Source organism: Suncus etruscus, chromosome 17 (assembly GCF_024139225.1).
Source record: "Suncus etruscus isolate mSunEtr1 chromosome 17, mSunEtr1.pri.cur, whole genome shotgun sequence".
Taxonomy (NCBI): domain Eukaryota; kingdom Metazoa; phylum Chordata; class Mammalia; order Eulipotyphla; family Soricidae; genus Suncus; species Suncus etruscus.
In genome coordinates, this window is record NC_064864.1 from 13,751,207 (window position 1) to 13,776,655 (window position 25,449).

The 25,449-nt window shown below is 31.9% G+C and overlaps 1 protein-coding gene across 1 annotated transcript in view; it reads left to right on the plus strand.

The window, feature by feature from the left end:
- PCDH15 (protocadherin related 15) overlaps positions 1-25,449 on the plus strand; it is a 1,226,762-nt gene that overhangs the window by 1,016,532 nt on the left and 184,781 nt on the right. The window contains exons 18-20 of the mRNA XM_049790532.1: positions 7,729-7,808; positions 12,974-13,067; positions 16,462-16,590. Coding sequence (XP_049646489.1) covers positions 7,729-7,808; positions 12,974-13,067; positions 16,462-16,590 — 303 coding nt within the window. The remainder of the gene's footprint in view (positions 1-7,728; positions 7,809-12,973; positions 13,068-16,461; positions 16,591-25,449) is intronic.

Below are 25,449 nucleotides of genomic sequence, written 5' to 3' on the forward strand. Positions count from 1 at the left end.
GATCTGCTCACATCAACATACTTATTTCCTCTGGTCCTGTATCCCGGTGCACCTGTATGTGGTAATCCACTTTGTTCCACTTTGATTTAGATGTTACCTGACAAACTTCTATGACAACAAATTCCAAGAGATGCTCTTCTTTCACCATTCACCTACTTAGACTCATGACTTTCCACTACATCTAAATCTAGGTGAATTAATCTTCTCATGCTGCTTAATCTTACTCCCTTTAATTAAACTGTGACTGACCCCTGCATAAAATAAAGCACTTTCACAGTATTTTTCAATAATCCAAAGAAAGTTCGAATGCACAGATAGAAGATATCAGAGGAGCTTGTGAAAATGTACTATAACGCCATCTATAAAATGGTATTAGAACTAGTGATCACCAGCTGAGAACAGGGATGAGGAAAGAGTTGGAAATATAAAAAAAAAAAAAAAAAAAAAAAGAATTCCTAGCACAGGGAAATGGAGAATGAATATTTTAGAAAAATATGATCTACCATATTGTTACAGAAAAATTTGAGAACATTTTCATTTGTATCGGTTTAATTGCTTCTGCTGTGTACCCATAATTGACATGGATTATCAAAAAAAACGCTAATTTAATTTCACACCTAAGATGATCCATAATAGAAGAAACCTAAAAAATAATTAAATGACTTTGTTTCTATGGTTATTTAAGTCTGTGAAGAATAGACCGGAAAAACACATTTTTGAAAATTTTGGGTTAGGGAAGTAATTTAGTAATTTAAGCAAGACTTGTTTACTATGCCTCCACTCGTATCTCCAATGATTAGTGTTTTACTCTGAGTTAAATTAGACAGGCATGTTAGAATGTAAATTTAGAATTAACTGCTATTTTGTTTAGACACAAAGACCTCGATGACAGTCTTTTTTTTTTTTTTTTTTTTTTTGGTTTTTGGGCCACGCCCGGCAGTGCTCAGGGGTCATTCCTGCTGTCTGCTCAGAAATAGCTCCTGGCAGGCACAGGGGACCTCGAAGACAGTCTTAAGCTGCAGAGGAAAAGGACTAGGCCCAGACTGCCCAGGACAGGGACCAAATGGGCCCAGAAAAACAGCCAGTTTCAGAAATCTCATGGGCATATACCAGGATGATTATAAACTAATGAATAAAAGAAATAATCTATTTGCTCCCGGGGAACTAGTGTCCAGGAACCTGTAGGATTCCAAAGGCAATGCAGGCAATAAACTCTATAGTGGGCATCCAAATTCATACCCCTACTTCTAAGCTAATATTCCGTTTACATCCTGCTTGCAACTGCCATAAAAGTCCTAATTAGATCCAACCAATCGCCTAGTGTCCTATAAGCAACGATATGTGTAGCCAATCCCAGCAACAGTCACTCTGCCCGTTCTAAAATTCTTTCAACTGGGTATAAAAGTAAGACTGTAAGTTGGGTCACGGTCACCATTAGTAAGAAGGGTGTCCCCAGCATGCTGGAATAAATTCCTTTGCTTTTTTTGTATTGCTGTGATGTCTTCCGTTCTTTATGGGACAAATCTTGAGTCCAGAGCTATCATGTGCAGGGAGGGCTCAGTTCACAGAAAATGTCAGTGCTTTCAGTTCTCACAGCGATGAGCATCAGAGACAATTTCTACTTTCAAGAAAAAAAGAAATTTAATTTATTAGTTACTTATTAACTCTCTTTGTTTAAAATAATCAGATGTAAAATATTTTTGGACCACATGAGAAGCCTGGGGATTGAACTACAGTCCATCCTACGTTAGGGTGTGCAAGGCAAACGCCCTACCACCTGTGTCACTGCTCCAGCCCTAATCAGATGTTAACTTTAAGACAACTCAGTGTAGACTGAACTGGACATGAGAGTAGAGAGAATGAAATTTTCTTGATCTGCCTATGTATTACTGTGGCATTGTTGACTAGCTGACTTATAGAGAAGTTATAATTTTATATTATCATATTCATTTAAAAAAGTTTAATTAATCACATTTTAAATGGATTTAATTGAGACCAGAGCAATAGTAAGTAGGTATAGTTCTTGCCTTATAGGTGAAAAATCTCAGTTTGATTTTCCTGCACCTCATTTCGTTAGGTTATATCTTATTTTACCTAAAACAAAGATCATATGTGGTTCCTTTGTATGTTTGTTTACAACTTGGATTTACCTCATAACAGAGGTTGTCTTACTTGTAAACCTGGGTAGGACTGGCTTAGGATAGTCTGAGCTATCTGTTTCTACTGCTCCACCCAGTGGCAGTCTCTGTACTCAATAAAAAATGGTAGTTCTGGCATGCAGCTTGCTTTCTACATGAGGTAGAAGATGACCAGATCACACATATTTCACACTCAGCCTGGTTTGGATTATTTCATGCAAGACCTTGATTCAGATTCATTCACCTGGGATTGGAGATACAGATAGGGTGCTTTTATAACACTTGGTCTCATGAGCCCCATAAAGAACAATCCCAGAGTTCAGAGCCATGAGCCAGCACTTAGTACTGTCAGGTGAGACCCCAAAACACATTCCCAAAAGTGGTTTATTTCAAAATGAATATTCTTATCAAATCAAAAGTCACAAAATATCACTGCTTTATAGAGAACTCTGCATTAGTTAATGTTGCAATATATTCATAAATACTAATATTTTGTTTAAAAATCAAGAAGTATAATGCCAGTAGAATGCATACTCATTTTTGAATGAATACTGCTACACTGATAGTCTCACTGCTTGCTTGCAAGTAATTTATAACATAAATCTGAACTTGTTTGCCTGAGAAGAGAAAAGATTATCTAAATTTGTTGAGTTTTACTAACTTTATGATCCCTAAGGACAGGTACTTTGTCTTAATGTCCTGTGAAATGTATAGAACCATACTGTGCTCATAAAGTGCACTCTACCAGATGAAATTTGATAGCTATGATCATCTTCAACACTAAAATCAGGAATATCGGTTAGAAAAGATAATGTGTTTTTTTTAATCTTATTTTCCAGTGTATAAACACATTACTCATTAAATAAATTCTTTGTGTCCCCATTTTTGTTTCTGCAAGCGGGGTGACCCAAATCCTAGGCAATGAGCAATTTTGTTTAGTAGACTCAAAAGAGCAAATATTTTTATCCTCAAATTATTCCTTAATAATCAAGAACAATTTTTGTTTGTTTTTTGGGGTCACACCCGGTAGTGCTCAGGGGTTACTCCTGGCTCTACGCTCAGAAATCACCCCTGGCAGTCCGGGGGGACTATTTGGGATGCCGGATTAGAACCACCATCCTTCTGCATGAAAGACAAATGCCCTACCTTCATGCTATCTCTCTGGCCCCCCAAAATTTTTCATGTAAACATAGCTTTTCTTAGTTAATTAGGTATTTACATATGTTCAATAACTCAGTGACATGCATTCATTGCTTGCTAGTTATCTAAAATAAAAACAATCAATGAATGTGAGACATTTAACTTTAGGCTATTTGGCTAAAGAAAATAAAATAGAAACATGATATCTTGATAAACATCATTTTAAAATGGGAATTAGTTTCATATTTATTCTTCTGTAGTATTGCTGGGTATATTTCTACCTCATGGCCATTTTACTCTCTGTGTCATTATAGTTTGAAATGCCCTGTATGACACTTTTCTCTTTCATCTATTATGTATTTGCCTTTTTTTTTTACCATTGTTCCAATCACCTGAACTTAAGTACAAATTTTCACAATGTCTTCTCTATACGTCATTCTTTTATGTTTTTAATCACTTATAAGCATCTGAACTATCTATTTTATTTCATTATATTTAGCCTATTTGCTACTATAATACCACCAGCACAAAGTGATAATTGTTTTTATTTATTTATTTATTTATTTATTTATTTATTTATTTATTTATTTATTTACTCCCAGACATTTCTCAGGATTATTCTTGACTCTGAGATCAGTAATCATTCTTCAGAGGTTCAACTGGGACCCTAGGGTTAACAAACCTGCCTGGCTACATGCAAGGCAAATGCCCTACCTACTCTACTAGTACTCTTGTTCCCAAAAGTAAGAAAAATTTTAATTGGGAAGTTGACTATTGAAAACTTCATATTTAACAGAGTCTAATGTTTAATAATTATTTTCTAAAATAATAGAGAATACTCTGAATGCTATTACTATTTTATTTTACAATGTGTGGCTTAGAGACATTGGTATAACCAGGAAAATATCCAAGTGGTAGGCATTTCAACTTACCCATTAAACTATATATGTATATATGTATATATGTATATATGTATATATGTATATATATATATATATATGTGTGTATAAGTATATATTATTTTTTATTTAAACCACTGTGATTTACAAAGTTTTCATAGTTAGGTTTCAGACATGCAGTGTTTCAGGGTCAATTCTATCACCAGTAGGATCCTACCACCAAGCTCTTCCCACTAATGTTCAGAGTGCATTCCATTCCCCCATTCCCTACTCTTCTACCTTCTGCCTTCCAGCATAACAAGCCCATTTTAAATTTTGGTTGTAAAATTTTGGGTCTCATGTTCTCATTGTTGTTGACTCTAGCTTGCAAATTTAATTTTGTCCTTTCTTAATATCACTATTGAATTGAGATCTTTCGTTCCCAGCTTTTCATATTTGTGTTAAACTATCTATTTTTAAGTTCAGTCATTATACTGTTTTCACATCTGGAATAGATTGCTGAGGTTGAAGTGATTTATAATAAAATAAGACAAAGTAACTGTGTTTGTATAAGGGTGAATGATTTTTGTTAAATATTGAAAATATTAGACAAGTACACACTCATTTTTTTAAAGAACAAGATGGTTATAATATTTTGAGGCTTAAAGGAAAATATCTATAATTATGTCTATATTTTACTTAAGCAAATTGTAGAGAACTTTAATTAGAAGAATGATAGAGAATATAAAAATTAAAGTATTTCCTATTTCTCATTTATATGTCATTATTGTGGTCATATATATACTTTTACTTTTGGAAGAAAGGATGCATCATAATATTGTTCTGGAGTCAAGTGACTTTTTTTAGAGATACCTGGCCAACCAGGTGAGGGTTTAAAAAGTAATACTGCTTGAGACATTTTTTTTTTATTTTTATTGTGGCCAAAGTGAATTACAAATCGTTCACATGATATTTAAGGTACATAGTGACAATAAATGAGGGGCAATCCCACCACCTATGTTGTCCTCTCTCCACCCCTGTTCCCAGCATGCATCCATATCTTCCTCCTTTACCCCCCAGAATGCTAGTATAACTGGTTTGCACTTACATTTACAGCTTGTTGTAGATTGGGTATTGATACTGTTGTCGTTGACTTTGGGTTTGGGGTTCAAGTATGATCATTTATTATTTCCACTAAAAGTGAGACATGTTTTGATAGAAACTACCAAGATCACTGGTGTTATGAGTCATGGGATGTTAGGGATCCAGACAGGTAGCATCATGCAAGTCATATGCCTAATTCTTATGCTGTCTATCTAGCTCCATACTGCAAATCTTAAATGATATAGTATATGAAAAATAAGAAGATACTTTTAAACTTACACTTAGTAGTATTAATATATTTAAATCTCAGATTACACAGTTCTGTGTTCCATATAAATTTATAACTGTCAGAAAGGCTGGTTTCACTATTATAAATATAAAAACTTAAAAATGTTTTTTGGACATGCATATGCACAAGATTAAATCTTAACACGGCATGAATCATTGTTTCTGCTGCTTCTCTCAATAATTTCTTTTAGGCTTGATTTCTCCCCTTTAAGCATTGGCAAATAGAGATATATGGCATTTATACAAGTATTAAGACATGTATTGGATAGATTTAGGACTCTAATCCAAAAAGTACCCATTTCCCCTTGCTTCATTGACTGAAAAATGATGAATACTTCTTAATTACTGCACAGACCCTGAAAGAACAACAAAGGGTTGACTAAGAGGATAAAAGGGGGAAAATGACAATCAAATAAGGATTTATTTTTAAATCCTGTGTCTTTAAAGTTTTCAGTATGGCACAACCTCAAATAACAATGAAATAGACAAATTATTGGCTTTCAAAATCCTTCAAAACCTGAGGTATTTAAGTGGTCAAACATTCTGAAGAAATATTGAAAGGTACCTAAGGGATTGAAAGTAATTAACTCAGCTGAAAAGAAAAGGATTGAAAATACTCTAAAAATTCATTTCTATTAGTATAAAAATTCATGAAATAGAGTGTATATATTAAATGATGTAACATATTAGAATTTAACTGCTATATTAGAAGAGAGTGCAATAAGCATTAGATTATTTTATACATCTTATTCCAGAATCTATTTCTCCTGGTATTTTTGAGGACACAAAACAAAACTATCTCGGAAACAGCAATAACATACAAATGCACATAAGTAACTGATCATATATATGACAATGACTTGGCAAAATTCCTAATGCAAAAAAATGGTCCCAATTACTAATTGTGAGCAATTAAATGTAAAAATGAAGTAACCAGAAATATAATTGTATGTGCTCTCAAAAATTTAACTGTGCATTATTACTTAAATTATTGTTTTTTAATTTTTTGATAAAGAAATGAAAACAAGGTGATCGAGCATATTGAAGAATAGCTTATCAAATTTCATGGTTATGCTTAAAATTATTTTGCTTTTTCTTCTCTACTCAAACTTTCATTTCTATTCATTGAATGCAAGTTAAAATTGTATGTTTAAATAAAATATTAAAACTAGATAACTTACGATTCATTATATTTTATTATTTTATTTTACTCCAAATTACTTTTGTATAAGTGTGTAATGATGCACTATAGATTTTTCTAAAAGAAACAAAAACTTTAGTTAAAAAATGTTGTTTCAAATTGCTAAATTCAAAATAGTCTTGAAGTGGTGATGGGGAGATAGTACAGTAGTTATCTGACTACGTTTCCATGATGAACCCAGCTTCAATTTTAGCAACCCATATGATCCTTGAGCACAACACCAAGGGATGAATTCTTGAATGCAGAAGGATTAGTGATCCCTGTGCATTATCAGGTGTGAACCTAAGACAAATATTGTCTGAAGGTCTAGGTAATTATGAATACCTCTGTAATGAAAAGAAGGTAAGATATAATATAAAGTTAACATTTGGGGGCTATTAATGGTGAATGCCAAGAAGAATTTCTGAATCAGATAGAAACTATTATTGAAGTGGGTGGGCCATTTGATTAAACTTAGCTGGACTCAGGACCTTCTCCTGGCTCTGTGTATAGGGGTCACTTTTAGATATATTGGGGAACTACATGTGAATCAGACTGCCATTGACTGTATATACCTTACCTTAAATGTATGCCAAGTGCCTTACCTTTTGTAGTATGTCTTGCATTCTCAATTTTTTTTTATTTTTTGAGAATTCTTCATACTGTTTTCTATGAAGGATGACACAAATGACATTCCCATTAACAGTGAATTGAATCAGGACTTGTTTTTTTTTCCCCCGGGCCTCCAATAGCACTGGTTGTTTCTGATCATTTTTGATGTCTCTCAGTCTGGTGTAAGGTCATATTTTATAGTTGTTTTAATTTTCATTTTTCCTGGTGATTAGTTTTGAAAAATACTTACCATCTATCTGCATTTTATCTATTAACCATCAGAATGTCTTTTTTTACTGATGTAATTACAGTTATCCCCCTACTTATACTGTGCTATAAAGGACCTGTGGGCATTGCTTAATGATTGCATACTATTTTCTCTCTGAAGGCAACTGATCGAGAAGGGGATCCAATAACATATGCCATTGAGAATGGAGATCCTCAAAGAGTTTTTAATCTTTCAGAAACGTGAGTGAAAAATGATTTCTAAATTGATTTATTTTTACTCTTTAATAGGTTAAACAATATTCTTGCAGCAAGGAAACAAACTTTTAATCAGGCTTTCAGTTGTTTGCCGTTCATTTTACTATTTTTTCATGAATGTTAATGAGAGCTAGGGGGGAGACTAGATAATTTCGAATCCAGAAAACTTACTCAGGAGACCATTTATTTGTTTTGCACATTTTCTCTAGGTAAAATCCACTGAGGTGAAACATTTCATTCCCTGGCATAACTTGGGATTAATTATACCTCTTTAAACTTGTCAGTTAGTCATAATAACAAGAGTTCTCTGCAACAAATAACTTGGCACTAAATTGTTTATTTATGGGGAATATTGTAGAGCAAAATAGAATTCAAAACTCATTTATGTTATCATAAAAAATCATCCTTGAATATTGATATTTGTATATTCTAACATTTCTAAAATTCCACTCCCAAGTTACATCATTGAGGTCTTTATGACTATTATTATACACACATCTTTTAATATAGCAGAGATATTGTTCATAACTATTGAGGTGGCTGTGAATGGGCATTCAAGAAAAATAAGGTTTCCAGTAAGAATGTTTGATTCTCTGACCAAGCAAAAATCTTTTTGCTACCAGGAATGGTTGTTAGCACTCTGACATTTTCTCTGTGGTCTAAATGGTTTTGAACTCTAAAAAAATGAAAGCATCATCTTGACACAAGGTTATGAGGCAACAGAAATTGACAAATGTGCTAGACAATACACCTTAGAGAATCTGAAATTTCAACATTAAGTGGGTGTTTCAGCCATAATTTACTATAGACTGGAAACTATCTTTCCCAAAGTGTTAGGGTTTAATATTAAATTTCCATTAAAATAATGAAAAGACTGAAAGTTTTAATATCTTCAAATCCTAAATTAGTGAAAACTTACAATCCTCTACAAAAATTTTCTTTTCAAAAGAGACATTTTTATGATTAGCTAGTGAGTGTTGAATGTGCATAGAAACATAAATCACTAGAATACACTTAATATTTTAGAAATTACCTCACATATATGTAGTCTTGATTTTCTAAAGAGGGCCAGGTCAGAATCATCACTAAACAAAGTGCACTAAAGAGATAAAGCTTGGACAAACTATAAAAGAATAAATTTGCATCTCTTCCTGACATTATTTTGGCTTCAGAAAATGTATAAAAAATGCAGGACTAAATCTATATTGTTTAGATTGTTCTCTTTGGTGTGACACTAACAACAAAAGTGATTAATAATGACATTTACTTGTATTTTATCAGATTAAAAAATATAAGTGTGCTTCAAATGATACCCTCACGGAAATAAAAGACAATTTATAGATGAAATAAACTATAACAATATATGTGATATAAAATATAATAACAATTAGGACAGGACAAAAATATACAAAAATAGTTAAATAAAAATAGGCAAAAATTCGAGTAGATATTACTTGAAAAAAGACAAATGAATGGCAAGAAGCACTTAGAATTGTGTGCAAGAGGTAAATAAAGTGGGCAGAAAAATAAAAAAAATATATGCAAGATTACTAGTCAATTGGAAAATTCAAATTAACCTATGAAGATATACTTATTCCAATTTAATTAGAATGGTAAGGATGCAGAAAAGGAAGCCAGTATGTTTGAGATCATGTGATAATATGATCCCTAAATTTCTTTTTTATGTGCATTAAAATACTTATCAATACTTAAAATACTTATTTATTAAACACACATTCTCTAAATATTACATGAATAATGAGTAACCTCCAAATTTCACCTATGCTCTTCAAGAGAAATAAAATGATTTAGTATACAAAATATCACAAAATTGCTCATCACAATATAATATAAACAATATGATAAAATAAAAAATGAAGCAATACAAATGATAATCAGTCACAAATCCAGTCCAAATTCAATCAATATATTAAGAAACAAAGCAATTCAAATATTCACCTGCATATAAATAGATTCACTCTATACCTAAAAATGGAATATTATTTTCAATGAAAAACTATGATTTTCTGAAATATGGTAAACATGGATCAGTCTTGAAATTATAATGCTAAATTAAGGACATTATTTGCAAGAGATCCACATTAAATAATTCTGTTTTCATGAGGTGTCCAGAATAAGCAAGTATCTAAGAGACAATAAATTAGACTATTAATTTACCCTAGGTGGACATGATTAGTATGATAAAGAATCGGGGGTCATGGCTAAAAAACACAATGAAGAAATTGTTCTAAAATTAATATGGTAGTGTTTAAGCTATTTTTAAAATAGAATAAGATGACTTTAAGTATATTCTTGAAATAAATGCATTTTGTCATATGTAAACTACATATGAATCTATTTAAAAAGGCAATTTGTCAGCCATTAGCTTTCTCTTACACAGGAAACTAATTTTTTATTTTGACAAGATTTTCCTTTGCTTATTTTTTATTTCCCTATTTTTTTCAGTTATAAAGGATTTTATGTTTGTTAGTTGTTGAATCTTTTTACCAAAGAAAACCTCCATCTACTGCATTCTCAATTTTCTTTTGAAACTAAAGATCTGGGCAACAGTAGTGTGATCTATATCTTGGTAACATTAATCTTTCCCTAAATTTAACTCTCTTAAAATTATTTTTATTTTACAATTATGATTAAGTTTTGTAATTATATATTTAGCTGTCAGGTCGATTTGGAGTAAGAAGGAGGTGTGTAGGAAGATTATATTGTACCTTTTGATGATTTTCCATTCAGAATTCTCTATACTGGGTCCATTGTCTTCTAGTCTTTGAAGTTTTCTTTTGGCTTCCTCATTGCCATTGTATTTAGAGTTTACATTAGCACTTTATTTCAACTCATTTGAGATCAGGAAGTAATTTATGGAGTCTGAAAATGTGTTTCACTTCCTGGAATGGTTTAATAATTCATATAATTCAGTTATTATTTAAAAATAATAGAATAAATATGCTATTCTAGCATATCAGATTTAAATTTATATTTTATATTTTTATTTTATAGTCTATGCCAAAAGTATAGACATTTATTTTTGCTTTCAGCATTACAATGTTTTATGCATTGATGCCAAATTTTACAATAAGTGTTATAACAGCATCTTTGTTTTAACTTTTTTATTAAAATAAAATTCTTCAAACATTCATGTAATGAATTAAAACATTAATAGTAAATAATCACTTCAATGGCAGTGTGGATTTAATGAGAAGTGATCTATTTATATAGGAATTGCTTTACTATTTTCTACCAAATAACAGAAAAAAATGATAATTTTTAGAAGCCAAATTTAAAAGCTAGAAGATTGGTGTAAAAGTAAACAATTCTACTATGTTTATATATAATTTTTATACATCATTTAAGCATTGTTGAGCACCATTTTTATCTTATACAAGTAAGCACATTATTCAAAAAAACATGAATTTTTCAAATACAGCATGGGATATATAGGTCTCAAGTTACGGAAAGTCTTTTCAGGATGTATAATATTACATATATACTATATTATGTATTAAATAAGTATTATATAGTACTGATATATGATATTATTTTATAATTATATTTATATTTATAATATATAAATCTATATATCATATAATTCAATTGAGATGAGATGCACAGATTTAAATATTTTTAAATTGATGCATATGTGGCATATAGAATTGGTTCGACATTTTGTATAATTAAAATACTTCTAATATGGCTTTATTATATCAAAAGAAAAGAAACCCAATAAGGGATTTATTTATATGTGCCCATTCCCTAAAATATTCCCTATTGAATTGTCCCTTCTAAAACTTTAGCACTCAATGTCTTATTTTCTGTTTGAATGTCATTTTAAAATGAGATTACTTGAACCATCTGTGATGTGGGAAATTGATCCAAACTTTATTGTTAAGAACTTCTCTGGGAATTAGTTTTTAGTTATTTTGACAAAACATTTAAAATGTACAAGAAGCAAAGTCATTCTTGTCTCTGCAATGCCATATGTTTAGAACTTTATAAAGTACATTTAAACAACAACAAAACAAGGCCAGTGAAGTAAATTGTGATTCTGTATTGATTCACTGAGTCAACTCTGTACTCAACTCTATTATGTGAGTATGACTTGCTTAAATTCTATTAGAACAATAATAGCATGGTATTCAAATGAAAATATCTTATTAATCTCTCATAAAGAAAATAATTAAAGCCTTAATTAAAATACCATCAATGCTGTCAGGTTGCAAAGTTTTAAAACACAAAATAAAAAACGTGTTTTAAATAATAGCTTGTGACCAGAAGCAAATAGAAATAAATATAAAAAAGAAACAGTGAAAGGAAAAATGAGGTTTTATTCAAAGTTTATCTTATTACACATAGTTATATTAAACTCACTTCAATTAAATCAAACAAAGAATAATAATTGTTTAATGTGTTTGCAAATATGTTTTATATATTAAAAATAAATTAGGAAATGCTTAAAAGGGGATTTTCTTTAGATAAGTGCAAAATATTATGATTGATTTCCTCTTTTGAAAATATTACATTATTTACAAGAATGTATATAAGTAATAAAATATATAATCATTGATATTTATAAAACTTAAAACATTCCATCTCTATATTCTACAAATATTTTTATTGATTTTAAAATTAAAGAAGAAAAATATAAGTTCTAATTATGAGACATCAAAGATGGTATTTCAATTCTTTGCATTTTCACAATGGCTGATTATGTAATAATGAGTGAATGGTGAAAAGTGATAGAGATTACTCAAAGAATATAATTCATCAACTGAAAAGTTGATGAAACTACTAAGGATAATACTAAATTATGCATTTGAAATAATCACAAACAGAATAAATAGATTTCTTCATGGGATACATCAAAGATGACTTTTATATTTTCTTAGTGGCTGAAATAATACAACTCAAAGATCTGCAATATTTCATTTTCGTTAAGAAGATAAGCTTTAATAGCACATTTAATATTGGCAACATGAAAACATCTTAAATATTTATTAGCATCTTAAATACTTAAATACTTCAGTACAATTGCTGAATGGAGAAATAAATTATGAAAAGTAGTTCCACGATAATAGGAATACTCCCTATGACATATTATATCTTTGTATCTTACATTTTTATTTTTTTATACCTAGTACTGGGATTCTTACCTTAGGCAAAGCGCTGGACAGAGAAAGTACTGACCGCTATATCCTCATTGTCACAGCTACTGATGGCAGACCTGACGGGGTGAGTCCTACTTATAGGAAAATACCTTAAAACAGTATGAAATAAAGTGTGAAAAAATAATGACAACATATTGTAAAATTATTCTATAGTCATGAATTCTTGAATCAATACCTCTCTCACTATCTCTCTATGTATTTTAAGCTGGAATGTCTTAAAATTACTTGTCTTTAAAATTTGTTTTATCTAATGAGTTTTTTTAACTGCTCAACTGAAACTATACCCCCTTTATGATATTTGCACTTTATCCTGACAAGTCCTTTTTATTGTATTTTTTTAATGGAAACAAATAATTTTACTAAAGGAAGTTATTAATTCTAATAAAATTATGTAAATGTGGATATATAAGTATGCATATATACATATCTCTATCTCTACATATATGTAGAAAGAAAAAGAAAAATATAGAGACAAAAAGTGACAAAGAGAAACAGAAACGGAGAGACACAGAGACAAAGAGAGTTTGTATTGTAAAAAAAATGGATATAAGCAGCTCCAGAGTTTAGTTCTCTGAAGTAAAAGAAAGAGAAATCACACTCCACAAGCTATGATTCAAATGCTCAGGGCTACTTCTGAGCAAAATATGTCTTCTGGAGTATCTTTTTATTATATTTTCAGGAAAATTAAATTCCTATTTGTCTAATACATATCTAATTGTTTCAGCAATTACCATATACTCTAAAATGTCTTTTGGCAGTTTCATTATGTTAGAACCTATTTTGTTTAATATTACTTCTGTGTTAGCAAAAAGAAAAAAGAATTTGTAAATACATCTGAAAAAACTCAAGAAACCATTTGATTAATTGCATAGGTTACTTGTAAGATGTGCTAAAAATCCTGGTTGATATTTGTTATTTGGAATGGTTTATAAGCTTACATATTTAAGTTCTATTTTCTCCCATTTTTTTTCAAGTCTGTATTTTTCAAAAAATAAAATCACCATGATACACATGTTAACAATTCGTTGAAAGTTTGAGTTTTGGTCATACAATGAATGTTCCAGTATCATATCTTCTCCTGTGTTCATTTCTCTTTTTGTATTAGGCACCATGGTTTGCAACACTATTACTAAATATATATTATGCATATCATTTTATTTCCTTTCAATTTCTAGCTCTTGTTCAGAGAGATTCTTTCCAACTATTATTGCCATAGTGGTTTCTTCTTTATCTTAAATGCACTTCCCAACCATTCTTTCTATTGTCTCTGGATACAAGTAAGCATAATATTCAGGTGTTTAGTCATGGTAAGAATATTTGATTGAATTCTGTAAATTATCTGCCTATCATTCTTATTTTTAATTGTTGTAATATTTCAGGTGTTTTAAAGATAATTAGTTATAGATACATTTTCTGTAACAGGGTGAAGGTATTTTATTGATGAAAAAATCAGTTTTAAATATCATAAACATAGATATGAAGATTCTCCACCAAATTTAAGCTAAACTACCAAAAATATATCAAAATTGTTATACACTATGATTAAATGGGATTCATTCAAGGAATGCAAGGATAGTTCAATTTATGCAAATAAAATGATGACATAAAGCACATAAGCACATTTCTATTACTTTATAATACTATTTAACTCTGTGGAAAGTGATGCCTTCCAATTTTCTTCTCCCGAGTTTGCTTCCTTCAAAGCTAGTCTATCCTTGTTGAGTTTCAGCATGATTGACTTATCAAGGAGTGACAGGGCTATGTTGAAGTTTCCATTTATTATTATGTAGTTATTGATAATTTTCTGCAAATAAGTCAGCAATTTTTTAAGTATCTTTCTGGTTCCTCACTGGGTGCATATATGTTCAGTAGTGTAATTTCCTCCTTGATTTTTTCCTTGATTATTCAAAAATGTTCATCTCTATCTATTATAACATTTGTAAGCAGGTTGTTGTTACCAAGTCATCAAGATGTCATATAAACCAAGTAGGTGCCAGTGCAGCATTAAAACCTTCCCAGGTAGAAGATCAAATCTTGGAGCTGGTGCAGAAAAACATGCTGCTTCCATAGATGGGATCTAAGTTTCTGCTGTAAATCTTAAGGATTTCTCTTTGCATATAATTTCCCTTTTTGATTGTGCTGCTTTCAGTATTATATCTATCTATCTATCTATCTATCTATCTATCTATCTATCTATCTATCTATCTATCTATCTGCAGTACTCATAATTGTATTATGTGTGTTGGGGTGCTTTTCTTTGGATCTCTTTTAGTTGGTCATTTTCATGCATCCAGAATATGGTTGCATGCACTCTTTATTTCTGGGAATTACTCAGTAATGTTGTACGTGGCTGTTGATTCTTTATAGGATTTTACTCTCAGGGTCTCAGGGACCCCAATTATTCTTAGGCTGTTTTTATTGAGACTATCCCAGAATTCTATTGTCATCTTTTCACTTTCTTGGAGAATTTTTTCCCCAGCCTTTTCTGTTGTATGGAGGTGTTATGCAGTTCATCTTCTATATCAATGATATGATCCTTAGTGGCTGTTGCTCTGTTTGACGTTTCCCAGTGAGGTTTACATTTCACCTAAATGTTTTCAGCCTTGATATATCTGTTTGAAGTTTTCTCATTCCTACTCTCATATTCTCTTGAATTTTCTGGGCTGTTTATTCCATCATTTCTTTAAGTTTATTTAACATTCATAACATTTCCTATCTAAAGAACTAATCAGAAATGTTATGTAGGTGGCAGGTATTGGTTGATTTTCCAACTAGCTTCTTTAGTCACAAGGTGTGGTGGATTTCTGCATATTTTTCCCATTGTGAACGCTGATGTCTGAGATTTTATTAAGTGTTCCTTTTGTGTCAGAAATGAGCAACCACGGAGAGAAATAGAGTGGCAATACTCTTGCTGGTCTCATTCCAATGAGCTCAAGCTTGGGATTTTCCTATTTTAAGTCTCTTACTGCTGTCCTGGGAGCCACTAAACAGACATCCCCTTCTGCCCTATACAGTATTTTCAAATAATGCTTACTTACCTGAAAATGAATGCCTAGTTTATTTTTTGATACTTTATAATGTACTATTTTTACAGTAAAATGTAAATAAAGGTAGGAACAACAAAAATATTAATTTAATGTAAAAATGGGTAAATGTGAATATACACAAAAACTTGTATTGAAAAAGTAAAATAAAGATAAAATAACTTTATTAAAATAGTTTTCTAGAAAATACTTGGTATATTTTGGAAGAAAATATGTCCTTAATATCACCAATTGCTTTTTCCATCTAGTATTATTTTTGAGTACTTGATAATGTATAATATTTTAACTTTTATTTCCCTCTCTTTTGTATGGAAAGATAAAAATAGGATTAAAACTGAAAGCTTTACAGATATAGAGGTACCAGGCTGATCATTTCATTAATTTAAATATGTCAATTTTAATTTATTTTTAAAGACATCAACTGCAACAGTAAACATAGTGGTGACAGATGTCAATGACAACGCTCCAGTCTTTGATCCCTATCTACCTAGGAATCTCTCTGTGGTGGAGGAAGAAGCCAATGCCTTTGTGGGTCAAGTGAGGGTAAGTGAATTTTATCTACTTATATACAGAGATATCTATCCTACGTAATCTATTTAAATCTATTCAGGTATATCTTATAATAATAATTTTTAATTTTTTTATTTTGATTTTCGGGGAGAATGCTTAGGAGATCATTGTGTCCCCAAGTACTGTTTCATTGACCCAGAGATGCTACCCGAGATCCTCAGCAAGTCTGTTTTTTTTTTTTTATTCAATGAAAGAATCTCAGGACATGATGCTGCTCAGAAATTACATGAGTCATCCTACAGGTGCTCAAGGCCTCCAGAATTATACCTAGTAATATACAGTGGTCTCCAGATCTGTGACCATTGGTATGTAGTGTACATGTGATGCTAGGAATAAATGAACCCAGCTGCACTATCTTCCAATCCCATATATTTTATTTTTGAAAGAAAATTTAACCAATAAAAAGTATTAAATGATGGCATATTAGAATTATTTAAAGCAATAGGTCCAGTCACTTGACTAAAGGACAATTACCTTTATCATCAGTATGTCAGATACTCTTAGAGACATTTTTGCAGTATGCAAATTGTACATGTTTATTTAATTTTTGTGGTTTTTTTTTTTGCTGTTGTTTTAAAGCCATACCCAGCTATATTAGGACTTATTCCTCGATTTTTGCTCAGGTGCTACTCTTAGTTGGCTCAGAGCGCCATCATATAGAGTTGTAGGTTTCAAATCTGGGTTGGCTGCATGCAAGGTGACCATACTCCTATTGTAATATTTATCTGGACCATTTTTTTAAATTAATTTTATTGATTACTGATCTGGATTTTTATTGATCTGACTTTAACAACCTGTGTACAACTTAAACATGGGCCCATCTGAGGGTATATTTTGTTTAATGATGTCCTTTTCTGGATTTGTAAAAATATTACATTTTGGAGAATTGTGGAGTTGGATATTAATTGAAAATCACATTTACTCAAATACAAATATATGACTATAAATCCATTTGTATGAATATTGTTAGCATTTTTATCTATTCTGCATCTTATACTTTGCAAGCACATTTCGTTTTATTTTTTATTTTTTATTTTTTTTTATTGTGGTCTAAGTGAATTACAATTTTTCCCAGTAATTATTGAGGCACATAGTGACAATGAATGAGGGGCATTCCCACCACCAGTGTTGTCCTCCCTCCACCCCTGTTCCCAGCATGCATCCCACATTCTGTCCTTTACCCCCATAATGTTAGTGAAAATGCTCCCCACTTGTACAGTTTGTTGTAGATTTCATTGACTCTGGATTTGGTATTCATGTCTGGACAGTTTTTATTTCCACCAAATGAGCATTCGACTGTCTGGTCTGAGTACCATCACTAAGGGTGGGGGTTGGGGGAAGGCAAACAAAAAAGAGAAAAACTAGAAGTCCATCTAGGTGTTATAAATATCCATTTAAAAGAGGGAAGGGAAAGAAAAAAAGGCATAAAAACAAAACAAAAACAAAAAACAATGAGGGAATAACAACAAAATTACAAAAAAGTAATTAAAAAATCAACCAGAAACCAAAATCATTAGCTACGAAAAAAAAGAAAAAAAAACCAACAGACCAGCAACTTCTTTAAAAAAAGGATTGTTTTCTCTTCTTCTTCTTCTTCTTCTTCTTCTTCTTCTTCTTCTTCTTCTTCTTCTTCTTCTTCTTCTTCTTCTTCTTCCTCCTACTCCTCCTCCTCCTCCTCCTCTTCTTCTTTCTTCTTTTATTCTTCTTCCTTCTTTTCTCTTCTTCCTTATTTTCTTCTTTTCTTCTTCTTCCTTATTTTCTTCTTCTTTTCTTCTTCTTTCTTCTTCTTCTTCCTTATTTTCTTCTTCGTTTCTTCTCTTCTTTTCTTCTTCTTCCTTATTTTCTTCTTTTCTTCTCTTCTTTTCTTCTTCTTCTTCTTCTTCTTCTTTCTTCTTTTATTCTTCTTCCTTCTTTTCTCTTCTTCCTTATTTTCTTCTTTTCTTCTTCCTTATTTTCTTCTTCGTTTCTTCTTCTTTTCTTCTTCTTTCTTCTTCCTTATTTTCTTCTTTTCTTCTCTTCTTTTCTTCTTCTTCTTTTCTTCTTCTTCTTCTTCTTCTTCTTCCTCCTCCTCCTCCTCTTCTTCTTTCTTCTTTTATTCTTCTTCCTTCTTTTCTCTTCTTCCTTATTTTCTTCTTTTCTTCTTCTTCTTCCTTATTTTCTTCTTCTTTTCTTCTTCTTTCTTCTTCTTCCTTATTTTCTTCTTTTCTTCTCTTCTTTTCTTCTTCTTCATTTCTTCTTCTTCTTCTTCTTCTTCTTCCTCCTCCTCCTCCTCCTCCTCTTCTTCTTTCTTCTTTTATTCTTCTTCCTTCTTTTCTCTTCTTCCTTATTTTCTTCTTTTCTTCTTCTTCCTTATTTTCTTCTTCTTTTCTTTTTCTTTCTTCTTCTTCTTCCTTATTTTCTTCTTCGTTTCTTCTCTTCTTTTCTTCTTCTTCCTTATTTTCTTCTTTTCTTCTCTTCTTTTCTTCTTCTTCTTCTTCTTCTTCTTTCTTCTTTTATTCTTCTTCCTTCTTTTCTCTTCTTCCTTATTTTCTTCTTTTCTTCTTCCTTATTTTCTTCTTCGTTTCTTCTTCTTTTCTTCTTCTTTCTTCTTCTTCCTTATTTTCTTCTTTTCTTCTCTTCTTTTCTTCTTCTTCTTTTCTTCTTCTTCTTCTTCTTCTTCTTCTTCTTCCTCCTCCTCCTCCTCTTCTTCTTTCTTCTTTTATTCTTCTTCCTTCTTTTCTCTTCTTTCTTATTTTCTTCTTTTCTTCTTCCTTATTTTCTTCTTCTTTTCTTCTTCTTTCTTCTTCTTCTTCCTTATTTTCTTCTTTTCTTCTCTTCTTTTCTTCTTCTTCATCTTCTTCTTCTTCTTCTTCTTCTTCTTCTTCTTCTTCTTCTTCTTCTTCTTCTTCTTCTTCTTCTTCTTCTTCTTCTTCTTCTTCTTCTTCTTCTTCTTCTTCTTCTTCTTCTTCTTCTTCTTCTTCTGCATAGGCACGGTAAATATTGGGGAAATTACAGCGGAAATTCCCTTGGCCTAAGATACGGGGTTTCTCCACCCTTGAAGCATACTGCCATGGAAAACTATGGTGCCAGGAAACTTCCCACTCAGATGTGAGTGATGACATCCCTTTTCTGTATCTGGAGTTGCGTAGATCATAGGATGAGGGCTAGGAAAAAGTTTTTCTTTATGTTCCTAGTAGTTCTGTTCCATCACTACTGTAGTCTTCTGTAATTAGTGGTCTTGGATTTTGTACAGAACCTAGGACAGAGCTTAGGGTATAGTCTTTTAGCATAGTTCCAGAAGTTCTGCTCAGTAGCAGTTGTCCAATTTCGAACTCTGGAATTAGAGATCTTGGTTTTTGTACAAATACTAGGCTGAGACCTAGGCTAGGAACTTCCTCATTGGTCCCTGGATAGATTCTGTCCAGACCATATTTGTCAAAGTCAGTCTTCTGTAGATAGTAATTTTGGTTTTTGCTTAGGACAAAGAATGGCATGTCTCCTGATGCAAGCACATTTTATCCAATATGTCTAGCACTCATTTCTAGACATGTTTCCTGTTTACTAACTGAACATTTTAGCCAATTTAAATCTTGATCAAAAATATAGTTTTCTTCATGAATATATATTATTGACGCCTTTGTACCATTGTATGGAAAATAATCAATGAATTAAATGTTATAAGGACAGATCTTGAGAGAGCATACATTTTGAATATTAACTCAGATTAGCTTTTATGTGATCATATAATGAATGCAAAGAAAGAATCACCTCCTTGTTTGGAGTTTAAGTTTCAGGATCCTATTTCTTCCCTGTTAAGTCATTATCTTGAATAGGCTGTTTGCTGATGCTTTGAAATAAGATCCCATCAAAATTATATTTCTCTTTCTTAGTAACAAAGCATCTATTAAATTCAGTCTCATTTCTCTATGCAAAAGAGAAGGGTTTCTTTACCATTCCAAGAATACTGATAGTAACTTCTTCATAGTTACAACTATGTCCTAGAAACTGTATATGGCCAATATACATTGTGTGATGTCCTCTGACAATAAAATCTGACAAGCTATTAAACACTATACTCTGGTGTCAAAATTTTATTGTAAATTCTACAAAGTAATAAAATAAACAAACTAGGTATCAAGTCTAAGATATAATGTATTTTAGAAACTCAAGAAATACTAGTAGGAAAGTAAGTGATAAGAGAAAAATATAATAAAAAAATAATACTGAGCCTGCTGTCTTTAAAAGTTAAAACCTAAGAGGCAAAGTCTGGAAAGTGGTATAAAAATATGCCTCAACATTATCTTCTTTTTTTTTTCCATAGAAGTTATAGAACTGAAAAGTAAAAGCATTAAATTATGGGAGTTCTTGGTCTTGGATACTGTTTAGGGAAATATATATTTTTTGGCAGTTCTGTCTCTCGAGGAAACAAGCAGTAATCTTCTGTGAGTCTAATATAAGAGCATTCATACTGCAAATATAAGCAGATGTAACTTAGCAGTCTGTACAAGCTTTGTGAGGTAGGAGAGGGACACTGACAATTTATGTTCCTTTAAACAAATAAAGTGATAAGATTCATAAAAGGACCAGATGTAGACAGCATTGAAAGAGGGATGAAGTTGACTTATGAAAAAGAGACTGTGAGTAATAAATTGGGAAAATATGGAAACTGTTTACTGAATAGTGTCTGAGTAAAACCACAGAAAAATGTAAGCATCTGACACAAATCATGCCAACATCATGTACATTTTCCATACTGTAGTGTTGTTTGCCTAAGCAATAAAAGATTTTTTTGAAGAGTCTGAGATCTGATATCATTTGATTCTTATTTTAGAAATATTATTACTGAATAAATTGAAATAGGAGACGCTAAATATAAATCAGTTCATTTGGAGGCAATTATGATAGCCCATGCATATGAGCATGTAGTAATATAATAGTTTAATCATAATGATGTTATATTACTATTGTCACTCTAGGATGGCACGTTGATGAAAAATGAAAGGCCTATTTAGTCTTATCTATAAAGCACTCAGATGAAATAAACAGGTTTCAAAATCATGTAGGGAAATTATGTTTCCCATTTCTCTTAATTGCTTTAACATGGGAGAGAATAAAATATACAAGCAATATCCAATGACTAACTCAGAATAGGCCATTAACATGAATGATTTTTACTCAATTTTATTTTGCCTTACTGTTATTTTTGTCATTTTTAATAGCAATCATTTGACGCTGAAGAAAGTACAACACTAAAAATAATAGGCTCCATAACTTGCTTCGGCATCCACAATTATAGATTTTAACACTCATCATTTGATAAAGAAATAATGATTCGAGTCTTTAGGCAATAACGTGTTTTCATAAAAAGTAAAATGAATTTAAAAGTACAAAGAAAGAGGAAAACAACCAAAGTGACCACATCCAATTGATTTTGCATAGTTTTAGAGAAGCTGCAATATTCACAGAATGAAATTTATGTGAATCATTATGGCCCCCTATTGCTACTTAATGATAATTACATAATACATTAATTTCACTAAATGATCCATATTCTGTTTATAAAATTTAGTTTTGCTAACAGCTATTAAGCCATGCTTAATCCCCGGTATCTATAGTTATGAGAACACATTTATGTTTTCTTCTAATGATATTGTCATATAAATAATCCAATATTTGAATTTAAGTAGCAAATACACTTTTATTACATTTTAATATTTAAGATAATGTTGCATCCTCAAATTTTATTAAATAAAAAAACTTTCAATAGTAATAGCCATTATATATAGCAAAAATAATTATCTTATTAAAAAAATCAAATGATAGGGGCCAGAGAGGTGGAGCAGTTTGGGCATTTGCCTTGCATGCCACTGACCTAGGTTTGATCCTCGGCATCTCATAGGGTCCCCCAAACCAGGAACAATTTCTGAGCACATGGCACTAAACATCACTGGGTGTGGCCTCTCCAAAAATTCAAATAGCATTTATTTGTATCAAACAGTATTGTATAAAATAGTTTTATATTATTATACAATGACATTTAGATATAATATGAATGACAATACTATTATGAAATAGTATTATATTACATTACTATTATTAATAGTAAACAAAGATGTTTTAAACCTCAGAAACTGATAGTTTGTCTTCCCAACAAGTCTAATATAAAATTAGTAACAGGGGCTGGAGAGATAGCATGGAGGTAAGGCGTTTGCCTTTCATGCAAGAGGTCATCGGTTCGAATCCCAGCGTCCCATATGGTCCCCCGTGCCTGCCAGGAGCAATTTCTGAGCATGGAGCCAGGAGTAACCCTGAGCACTGCCGGGTGTGACCCAAAAACCACAAAAAAAAAAAAAAAAAAAAAATAAATAAAATTAGTAACAACACAACGAACTAAGGTGATGTGATTAGGATTTACTCAGCTCTTTAACAGTGAGATTCTAGATTAAAATCAAATGAGATTTATTTAGTGAGGTTCTAGATTATAACCAAAATGACAAAAAGGACGTTAAAGAAAACTGCAGTTTAGAGACAATTTGTGAATGTCATTAATTTATTTATTGATATCCTGCAAAATTGATTTAAAATATGTTGTACTTAAATGCCAAAGGTCACAAAGATCCAATGAGATAGCTGGTGTTACCAAAACTATAGTTGTCATTATCAAGTTTTGTTCAGCGCCCCTTATCATATTTCATCATTAACATAATGTTGTAGTTCTGTCTTTATGCACATTATAATTGGGCCACATACATGACAATAATTAACCTACTAAGTGGGATTTATATAATGTTTCATGTCACTAAAACTATAATGTATATATACTTTTTTTTTATTTAAACACCTTGATTACATACATGATTGTGTTTGGGTTTCAGTCATAAAAGGAACACCACCCATCACCAGAGCAACATTACCATCACCCATGTCCCAAATCTCCCTCCTCCCCACCCGACCCCTGCCTGTACTCTAAACAGGCTCTGCATTTCCCTCATACATTCTAAATATTAGGACAGTTCAAAATGTAGTTATTTCTCAAACTAAACTCATCACTCTTTGTGGTGAGCTTCCTGAGGTGAGCTGGAACTTCCAGCTCTTTTCTCTTTTGTGTCTGAAAGTTATTATTGCAAGAATGTCTTTCATTTTTCTTAAAACCCATAGACGAGTGAGACCATTCTGCGTTTTTCTCTCTCTCTCTGACTTATTTCACTCAGCATAATAGATTCTGTGTACATCCATGTATAGGAAAATTTCATGACTTCATCTCTCTTGACAGCTGCATAATATTCCATTGTGTATATGTACCACAGTTTCTTTAGCCATTCGTCTGTTGAAGGGCATCTTGGTTGTTTCCAGAGTCTTGCTATGGTAAATAGTGCTACAATGAATATAGGTGTAAGGAAGGGGTTTTTGTACTGTATTTTTGTGTTCCTAGGGTATATTCCTAGGAGTGGTATAGCTGGATCGTATGGGAGCTCAATTTCCAGTTTTTGGAGGAATCTCCATATTGCTTTCCATAAAGGTTGAACTAGACGGCATTCCCACCAGCAGTGGATAAGGGTTCCTTTCTCTCCACATCCCCGCCAGCACTGTTTGTTCTCATTCTTTGTGATGTGTGCCATTCTCTGTTGTGTGAGGTGGTATCTCGTTGTTTTGATTTGCATCTCCCTGATGATTAGTGATGTGGAGCAGTTCTTCATGTGTCTTTTGGCCATTTGTATTTCTTCTTTGTCAAAGTGTCTGTTCATTTCTTCTCCCCATTTTTTGATGGGATTAGATGTTTTTTTCTTGTAAATTTCTGTCAGTGCCTTGTATATTTTAGAGATTAGCCCCTTATCTGATGGGTATTGGGTGAATAGTTTCTCCCACTCAGTGGGTGGCTCTTGTATCCTGGGCATTATTTTCTTTGAGGTGCAGAAGCTTCTCAATATATTCCCATCTGTTAATCTCTGCTTTCACTTGCTTGGAGAGTGCAGTTTCCTCCTTGAAGATGCCTGTAGTCTCAGTGTCCTGGAGTTTTGCCTATGTGTGTTCTATATATCTTATGGTTTGGGGTCTGATATCGAGGTCTTTAATCCATTTGGATTTTACCTTCGTACATGATGTTAGATGGGGGTCTGTTTAATTTTATGCAAGTGGCTAGCCAGTTGTGCCAACACCACTTGTTGAAGAGGCTTTCTTTGCTCCATTTAGGATTTCCTGCTCCTTTATCAAAAATTAGGTGATTGTATGTCTGGGAAACATTTTCTGAGTATTCAAGCCTATTCCACTGATCTGAGGGTCTGTCCTTATTCCAATACCATGCTGTTTTGATAACTATTGCTTTGTAGTACAGTTTACAGTTGGGGAAAGTAATTCCTCCCATATTCTTTTTCCCAATGATTGCTTTCGCTATTCTAGGGTGTTTATTGTTCCAAACAAATTTCAAAAGTGCCTGATCCACTTCTTTGAAGAATGTCATGGGTATCTTTAGAGGAATAGCGTTGAATCTGTATAATGCCTTGGGGAGTATTGCCATTTTGATGATGTTAATCCTGCCAATCCATGAGCAGGGAATGTGTTTCCATTTCCACGTGTCCTCTCATATTTCTTGGAGCAGAGTTTTATAGTTTTCTTTGTATAGGTCTTTCACATTTTTAGTCAAGTTGATTCCAAGATATTTGAGTTTGTGTGGCACTATTGTGAATGGGGTTGTTTTCTTAATGTCCATTTCTTCCTTATTACTATTGGTGTATAGAAAGGCCATTGATTTTTGTGTGTTGATTTTGTAGCCTGCCACCTTGCTATATGAGTCTATTGTTTCTAGAAGCTTTTTGGTAGAGTCTTTAGGGTTTTCTAAGTAGAGCATCATGTCAT